General features: G+C 42.6%; 1 protein-coding gene across 1 annotated transcript in view; it reads right to left on the bottom strand.

Annotated features, from left to right (window-relative positions):
• Nucleotides 1-1,963: 1,963 nt before the first annotated feature.
• Nucleotides 1,964-9,547, bottom strand: part of LOC118791366 (leucine-rich repeat and calponin homology domain-containing protein 2-like) — a 47,776-nt gene continuing 40,192 nt past the window's right edge. Inside the window, exons 15-20 of the mRNA XM_036548710.1 lie at nt 9,338-9,385; nt 9,075-9,138; nt 4,179-4,291; nt 3,334-3,471; nt 2,974-3,051; nt 1,964-2,738 (exon numbers count right to left, since the gene is read on the bottom strand). Of these exons, the coding sequence (XP_036404603.1) occupies nt 2,619-2,738; nt 2,974-3,051; nt 3,334-3,471; nt 4,179-4,291; nt 9,075-9,138; nt 9,338-9,385 (561 nt within the window). The 3' untranslated portion in view covers nt 1,964-2,618. The remainder of the gene's footprint in view (nt 2,739-2,973; nt 3,052-3,333; nt 3,472-4,178; nt 4,292-9,074; nt 9,139-9,337; nt 9,386-9,547) is intronic.

The raw sequence follows: 9,547 nt of genomic DNA, 5'->3' as shown, positions 1-9,547 counted from the left end.
ACATCTTACTGGAATACTGTGAACCTCCATGAGTCCAAACCGAGTAGAAGACTGACACTTTACCTCCTGCAAACTCCTGTCCAGCCAGCTAGGACTTGTTTTTCATATTTGTTCATAAAAATACTAATTGCATGTTTAACTACTTTAACATAATTGTGTCCCCCACTGGTTAGCTATCGCCAATCTCATTTTGTGCCCAGGAAGCTTCTTCATGTATATTGTCTCACCATTAGTTCACAAATGCCAATATCATTTGTCATGTGGAATGTCGTAATGGATATTTGTTACCATTATGTTATCAGTCTTTCAAATACGAAAATTCATTCATCTGGAATTGGAAGGAGAAGGGATTTCTCATAACTTTAGCTCATGGAATTTGTAGGTTTGTGGCTTCAGTGAATATTATTTGTGGTTGGTCAGATTCTCTGGGACAGGCACATGTGACACTTGTGTTCCAGCGTACAGGAGCGAATGTTTTTCGAGGCTGCAGGGGGAAACACCACATCGGCAAGAACTCATCCACTGCGCATCGTTCTTTAGCCACACCCATCAGGCTTTGACACAATCGGACACACTTCTATCAGCAGTGGGAAAAGTTTACTTTCATTTCATTTCTCTTTTTCTTAGCTTAAACAGTTTTTTGAATTTTTCTTGTGGTATCGCAAGGTGGAGCCGTGTGTCTGATTTAAAAAGTAGGCCAGTAAGTATGTCAGGTAGGGATCTGGGCTGAGATTAGAGGGAGGCCAAAGACAGCATAATATGCATTGTAACTGAATTTCAGTGAGGTGATATTCGTCACCTCGCAAATTATAACATAAAGCCACTGATAAAATAAAGACACTTTTCTATGATAACGTAGAAAAAGACTTTTTAAACGATTTTTTGCAAACGTCGTTGCAAAACGTTGTGATTGATAGCACCACGATTGACCAAGACCATTACATACCAAGCTATCGCATACAGCACTGTGTCCTCCTTCTAGACTGAAAATGATTGCATCCAGCTGCTGCTTAAGGCAGGCTCATCCAATGTGATCTGAAAGGCCAGTAAAGTCTATCAGTGTTGGACAGTGTTGGACCTGGCCGCATCATTTACAGATAATGATGAGGAGGCCACTGCAACTGTATTTTTTGGCAAAAGGGGTAGATGTGTCAGTAAGGGTCCTCTTGTCACACTGGGCACCCTGCAATTCATTCAGGCTCATCTGAGTTGCTCAGATAGAGCACATACAAAATTAAGCAAAGCCACTGAGATCAAGTTTCATCTGAAATGGCAATAGCTACAGCCAGCTCGTTAAAGGCAGATTCCGGATGAGTGATAGCTAGCCAAAGTTCTGTTTTGCCAATATGGTGTTTGTACATGGCCTTAAGTTAGAACATCTAGCATCTCTCACTTGATATCAGATGCTGACAGTCGCTTGCATCATATCCTGGAGTCAATAAAGAAAAAAAAAACATGGACACTGTGTCAGTGCAGAACCACAAAATATTATGCAGTTTGAAAGGAATGTAGCAGCATCACATTTCATAAAATACAATATTCAAAAGTCTTGCCTGCCTTTGATAGAATTAAAGAAGCTGGTATTCATGCTATGGTGCTGAAAGTTCTGAGTACCAGGGTGCAAGACTGTAACTCAGAAGCTTTAAAAATAAATTACATCAGAAAACCAACACGCCCATCTGAGCAAGAACAGACTGGTGAAAGAGAGGTGAACTCACACAAGTTCTGATAAAAATCATAAATTAAAGTTCTTTTTTTAAAAAAGCTTTTTTTAAGCTTACTCTAATGGCCGTGAGTAAAAAGCTTTCCCCCTTGTCCTTAAGGCTAAGTTTGTTGTTTTTAAATGATGAAATTATGAAATTATCAGATGGATGATCAAGATTTCAGCATCACAGTGTCCTGCAGATGCCCTCTGAAGGGTACAAAAATCAAAAATGATCAGCACCATGACGACCCCCCCCCCCCCCAGTATGGCGTTCTGAGTGCTAGTCCAGACTGCCATCTGAAAGCTTGCGCTGGTCAGTGTTATTTGAGGAAACAGCTGCTTTGTTTCCCAGGTCACAGAGTGAAATTAGGTTTGAAGTGAAAGCCACTGGCCCACATACCCCCCCTTGGTTTGAGTCAATGGATGGGACATGTTCAGGAGGAGGCTGTCCAGGCCTGATTTCATACATGAGGAGCGTTTTACTCTCCCACCTCAATCGGCTCGCCAAAGGTCCAGCCGTATCCACACCCTCCATACACAGATGAGAGATGGACAGATCTGGGGTCAGGAGTTGCACTCGAGACTGTGGACGCATGTGAGGGGTATCAAGGGGCACACTGGAGTAGACACATTGATCCAGGGTCAGCTGTGTGGGACAGACTGTGGGGTGTATGTAGTGGCAGGTCACAGTAGACACACTGACTTGGGGTCAGCAATGTTGTGCAGATTTTCTTGGGGTGGGAGGGGGGGTACAGAGCGGCAGATCACAGTGGGCACATTGATCTGGGGTCAGCAGTGTGGGGCAGACTATTTGGGTTATTGCAGTGGCGGGTCACAGTGGACACACCAATCCAGGGTCAGCAGCGTGGGTGGCTGGCTGTTGGACGGGCTATGCAGCAGTGGTGGGGGAGAGCTACACAGCAGACAGCTGTGTCGGCCTCAACGTTGGCAGGTCCAGCAGAGCCTGGACGGTCATTCCCACTTTGACCAGGCCGCGCTCCTCTAAGATGTGATGGGGTAAGCACAGTCGATCCTATGAGAGAAAGGAGGACAGAGAGAGCCATTAGATTACCCAATAGGTACCCTTCTTGTGTGAAAACTCCCATGAGCAGATAAAACCACAGATAAATCTCAATAATGTAAATTTTGGGAACTGGAAGTAAGATCAAATCAGTACATGCAGAGTAGCATGGGGGCAAAGGGGACATGTTTGGGGGAGTTCTGGGAAATGCATGAGCTGTGTGCGGCTGGAAAGCAGGAAATCATACCTGTGGCACTCCGAGCTTCTTACAGGCATCAAGGAAGTTCTCCACATTCCTGCGGCATTTCGCCATGCTCAGCTTAGGCTGTCAACACAGAGCACGGGACGAGGGTGAGGACGGTCACAGATCAGAACTTACAGACTGCCTCCGCCTAAAGCCAGGTGTTCAGGATATCAACTTCCTGGTCCTGTGAGAAGTTACAACTAAACGGACCCCATCGATAAGGAGAGCTCCAGTCAAAGCGCCTTGCTGTAAATTGTGATGTCATCACAATCTATTACCTGGTAATTACCAATGCAGCCAGTGTAGCCAACAGAGCAGGAACACACATTTCCCTGAGGGAAGTGATTGGGTGTATGGGCTCACCACTGCCGGGGAGGGGACGTGGATGCTGGCCACAGAGCGAGGGCGAATGTGATTGGCCAGATGGCAAAGGACCACCCCATCCATCAAGGCCCCTCCCACATCGTCTGGAAGTAGAACCTTTAGCCTGGACTCCAGATTCTGTGGATTTGAGGCCAAAATAAGCCAGATATTATATCATTTTTTTGAGAGTCCCATTCTGTGCCTTGCTCAAAAAACACATCTGACCCCTTACACCATTTACGTCATGAATACACAGCTGTACCTTCTGGTCAGTGCAATAAAATTCCAGAATAAGAAGTAAAACATCTCTCTTCATTCACCCAAAGGTATACAGCTGATTTTAATTGGAAATTTGTTAGTGAATATAGAGATAATTTATGTCTTTGATTGATACTGTATATTGCCACTGGCTGGAGAATTTTACATTCCTGACCATCACACGCACAACTTCCCTGTAATTTGTCTCATTTATGCTATTGTTGTGTCATGTGATATGTCATGTTGACCTTTTCTTGCCTGTGTTTATTCTCATGTGCAAGAAAAATTCCCTTTGTGGATGGATAAATGATCCAACTACCATCTCTTGTAAGGACACTGCAATAGACACTGGACTCCTTCGTTAACCTCCCATATAGACAGCTGGTGAGGTTCATAAACAGAGAGAAATGGAAGCGGGAGTGAAAGAGTCCAGCTGTCAGTCCTACTGCCTACTCAGAGAGCCTGTGAAGCTGTGGGGTGGTCGAGAGATTGTAACCATGTTAGAGGAAATGGGAGGACAGTATGGGGGGGTTGTGCGAACTGTGAGCGGACACCCCCAGTCAACCTCTGACATCCGACCTCCTGACCTGCCGCAGCAGCTGAATCTGCTCCATCTCCTCCCTCATATGCTCCATCTTCCTCCGGATGGTAAACCCTGGATCCGCTGCGCCGTGCTCCTGCCGGCTTCCTCTGGAGAATGCTGCAGCGAAAGGGGGATGGTGTGTGCATGTGTCTATGTGCTTGAGGATGTCATGACAGGTCAGGGGTTAGGTAGCAACAGCGGGGGTAGTTGGCGTCCCTCCCAAATTGCTGGCTCCCAGCGCAGTCAGCAAGCAAGCAAGCCAGCGAGCTAGAGCGACGTGCCCCTGCTGCCTGATAATGGACAACATGAGCTCATTGTTTAAGTGCACCCTGGCCGCTTCCAAAGAAGCCGTCTTCATTTCCTGCCACTTCCTCAGAACTTGTCCACTGTACAATGGAAAAGCAAACCTGCAGAGTTTCTCAAAACACAGGCTATGACCTGTCAGCCATGCTGGTATGAAAAACACACGCGATTTGGCTTTTTTTCATCATTATTTTCTCCGACCTCAGGGCAAAGCTGTTCTGAATTCATGCAGTTCCAAGTTCTCAGACTCTGACTGTTTGCATCACTTTGGAAAAAGTGTGCAGCCCCAATCAAAGCTGTCAGGCTGGTGGAATTTGTGATTCAGCTGATAAGGATTTTAACAAACAATGCTGAAATTGATTTTGAAACCAGAACAGCCACATTCCCTTTTTTAGACAAGTTCATGCCAAATTCTAATTAAAGTGTCTTAGCTAAGATTACCAATGCACTGAATCCACTGGCCATCAGACAGACTCAATAAAGGGCTAAAATGCATTTTTTAATTTCAGATTTTCTTCTCTTGCTGGTTTTTACAGGCAGAGAGCCCATTCCTCTAAAAAGCACATAATTAGGCTGTGGCCTGTTTTTGATTACCAGCTGATTGGGCTCCATTTCTCACTAACTTAATTTTTTGAAGAAAACACATCTTCTACACAACATGCAGCAAACGTTACAAAAAGAAGTACTTGGAAGTCCAAAATATATCAGCCAATTAAGAGTGATTGTTACTTGTTATTGAGTGAGAATGATCTGGTTTTTAACCATCTGCCCAACACATTCTCTTAAATAACTGCCAGCTGCCAGCTCCCTCTTATAAGCTGACTTAAGACAAATTTAACTTAACTTGACTTAGCTCATGTTATAAACACTTCTTAGAAGGTTAATGATAATAAGTATCATGTAGATATTCATAATGCCTTCATAAATCCCCATTACAAATTACTTAAGCATTACATAAGCATCCATACATATTTCAGTTTGTTCAACTGTTCAGTTGTGAGAACAAAATAAGTCAGGTTATTAGCCTTAATCAGCAGTTACTGAAATGGTCACATGACATGCATAAAACAAGTAATTTACAGGAGTACATTTCAAACAAAGTACTCCTGTAAAAACTGAAAACACAAGCTCCCTTGGGGGGTCAGGAATTGGAAAAGGATACATCAAAAACTGAATCATGTGCAGAAAACCTGGAGAAATTGGCTCTGGCACTAAACGGAAGTTATTAGAGAAGAGGCCAATGTACAGGAAACATAAGTGACCACCATTTGTTAAAATAAATGCACATATGAAAGAGGCCTGTGAGTGGCTCAGGCAGCAAGGCTCAGGATCAATGACTGGGACCCTACAGCATTCTGCCAGGATGGGAGTGAGCCAGACATCCTTCCCTCCTAGTGCCCCTCCCCACAATTTGTCAGCAGAGTACTGCCTGTGTGTGTGTGGTTGTGTGTGTGTGTGTGGTGTGTGTGGTGTGTGTGGTGTGTGTGTGTGTGGTGTGTGTGGTGTGTGTGGTGTGTGTGGTGTGTGTGTGTGTGTGGTGTGTGTGGTGTGTGTGGTGTGTGTGTGGTGTGTGTGGTGTGTGTGTGTGTGTGTGGTGTGTGTGGTGTGTGTGTGGTGTGTGTGGTGTGTGTGTGGTGTGTGTGGTGTGTGTGGTTGTGTGGTGTGTGTGGTGTGTGTGCATGTGCTTGTGTATTGTTTTCTGTAGATAGGGCGGCATTCCATTACATTAGGTACAGTCAATGAACAGCTGGTTTTAAAGTTAACACATTCCAGTTGAAACATTGACTCAGACTTGACAACTCAAGCAACTCAATATGGTATTGTTTGGAGGAGGAGATTAATGAGTGACATATTAAATGTAGAACAGGCTGGAAACAGGAAAACATCTTAGGTCTTCCATCAACAATGGTTGGCATAAGCTGGGCCTGTCAGATCATAACAAAGGCTGACCGTTAATGTTTTAAAAAGTGTTGTTCCCAAGGTCCTGGGGTGCAGTTCTGTTGAAATTCCTCAGCTGTTGTTTTTGTTCAAAAGCATGCCAAAATGGGCTTCACAGATGAACACAGGTGAACACATTTCATTCCTGAATGTGTGAGTGAATAAGGAGTGTATGCTTTATCTGAATTTACACTAAGAAGATACATACTCCTGACATTTCCACACCCAAGATCTATAGTTCATCTGTAGCGCTTCATAATGAATAAGTATTGAATGAATACAGTATTTTGTCTAGCTTACATTTTCTTGTTTGTAAACTAGTTTGAAAGCTAATGCTGAACCCAACTTTGGTCACTGACGCGGTTTGTTGGCTTTGATTACCCCTTATCTTTTCTACTTGATGTTTGATAATGATTTTGCTAGTCACTTTGGATGAAAGGGTTTGCAGAATGATTAAATTTAAAGGTACATTTGGGAGAGACCTATTTTACCAGGAGGATGGCAAAATTTGATAGTAAAATTTTTCCTTGCTATAATGAAATATTTTAGGTGTAACAGGACAGGATTAATATTCTGCAAACACTTTGTATGAGTATAATCCTCAAAAAGAGTAGCACCGTTCACGGTTCTGTTTGAGTGTCAACAATTCTATTTAAATAGACTATGCATCTTATTTGTGCAAGTTCTTATTATTTCAGGCATCGGGTAAAAACTGTTCTTATTTCAACAATCAGGTAAAGATGATGACAATGATTATGACAATAATGATGATGAACACCTAAATATGTGCAGCATGCAAATGGCAGTTAAAAGGGACTGAATAAAAAAGGTTATATTTTGGGCAGTGGCTATTTCTTCTGAGAAATGGGATGTTTATTTAGAGCAAAATTCTTTCTGGTCACTCCAGGTCTCTCACCCAATCGAGACTGCTGCTTCCCTCAATCAATGAATGCATTTCTGCTCACTTCTAAGTCATTTCTGTGATGTTCTCCCGTGATCACCTGGCCTGAGCAGCATGTTTGTGAGCCCCACTGCAGACTCCATTTATTGGTTAACAGTTGCTGTGTCGCGAGTCAGTGAGCATACCGACTATGGGTCAACCGATATGGTTTTTTCAAGGCCGATACAATAATGATTATCTGTGACAAAAAGAGGACGATAACCTATATTTCAGGCTGATATCTGAATGCTTTTAACATGTTTTTTTTTTCCAGTGTGAAAAGAAATAGGCTGTGACAACATGGCCTTATTTACAAACCCTCTTTACTTAGTCATATGTTTTCAGGCATAAAGTTAAATAAAGAGCAAAAAGATCAAATGAAAATTCTTTCTCAAAGATAAAAATAAACTGAATATTGCAATAACTGACATGACCGCATTTGGCATTACAGATTTTCTGTGAGGGTCACATTTGAGCTGCAGCGTGTGTGCGAGGGTGTGCACGTTCGAATGAGATGGTGTCCGAGAGAGAAACAGGGCCTACTAAAAGGGAGCTAATATTGACGATGTGGGTACATTTTTCTATGGTTATCTTATTTTGGCTACGCAGCAGATACCTATCGCTATTTCAAAAGCATTCAATTATCAGACGAACGATGGCAATCATTGCTTAAGAAATAAAGCAAATTGACACATCATTTAGGCTGCATTTTCATCATAAAGTATGAAATATCAAACCTGAAAACTAGCCTGTGCTTCCATGCCTTTTCTGAAGCTGCGGGGAGATTTTAAGAGCCCATTTGCTCATCAGTCGTTTATGTGGACAGCTCATACAAAAGTAGGGTACCGTGTGGAAAGCCTGTGATACAGTTAGCGATACTAGTGTGAAGTGCAAACTGTTGCAAATTTTTATTTTAATAACTCGACTTCCATGATGATGATGAATCCAAATGAAGAAACATCAAAGCGGCAAACGGGTATTTTCAGCTTTGCCGCGATATTCCAACATACAGTGCAATCGCAAGCGAGCTGAAGTTTAATTTCGTGAATGGCTGCTTAAATGACGACTGTAATTCAGAAGGGCTGTGCTTTAGGGTAAATTTCTTTGAATGTTTCATTTGAAAGAATAAATATACATTACTCTTTGTTAAATGTGCAGTGTCAAACTGTTGCAACTTATAGCATAAGTGCACCAATTAGTCCTTATTAAAAGTCCTTATTTCTTTTATATTCCAAGCTTGTATTTTATCTTAAGCGTAGACAACTTATACTGCTTTTAAAAGGTCAAATTAGCCTAGTGGAGTTTGGTTAACGGCATGGTTTGAGCACAACGACCCTTTTACTGGATACTTAACCTTCCATCCTTGTTTCTAGCAGCAGGTCTGAGAAAACGTTTGATTTTCAAGGTCAGATAACGTTGTCTCAGCCAATGAGGGAATTTTGTGGAATATTAGCCATGCCAATAGCAGGTTTTCTCGTCGGGATAGTACACGCATTGCTTTTAAAAGTGTTTTTTTTTATCGGGAATTTAGATAAAAATATACCGATAACCGATAATCAAAAATGTGCAAATATCGCCCTGTTATCTAACGACCAGATAATCGGACGACCCCTAATACCAACCACAGAGAAATCTGTGGTTATTTTTCCTTGTTGCTGATTTTCATGCAGCTGATTCAATCAAATGGTTAAACAGAACGTCACCAAGCTGTAGTTTTACCTGATCTTGGCTTCAGTCCGAATACTGTTAAAGCCGTGCTGATATCTGCAGAGCTCACTCCTTCCTGCAATACAAATATTACACATGAGTATTGTGTATAGTTATCAAGAGGCAGAATGCTTGGAAATGGTTGCACAGTTGTATGATTACAGATGTTTTATTATAGTGATAGTTAGGACTTGCAAAATTACACAGAATATCACAGCCAACAGCTGGAACATTGCTGATATACATACGCACACACACAGGTGGTACACACTGACCTCACACTCTGTTCCACTGAGGCTCCTGCGAGCAGTCAAACACTTAAACTGGAATAGAGGAGGGAGACAGTCAGTCACTGCTGTCTCTCAGTGCAGCACTCCATCACCTGCTTCACACTAACATTAAAAGAGCGAAACCTCTGCCTGGGAGACACCGTCTGTGCGCAACATGAGAACCCACAGGGAGAACGGCTATCAGCTCCCACCACT

Source organism: Megalops cyprinoides, chromosome 16 (assembly GCF_013368585.1).
Source record: "Megalops cyprinoides isolate fMegCyp1 chromosome 16, fMegCyp1.pri, whole genome shotgun sequence".
Classification (NCBI taxonomy): Eukaryota; Metazoa; Chordata; class Actinopteri; order Elopiformes; family Megalopidae; genus Megalops; species Megalops cyprinoides.
Note: the sequence above shows the minus strand (reverse complement) of the source record. Positions and strands in the feature narration are given on the sequence as shown.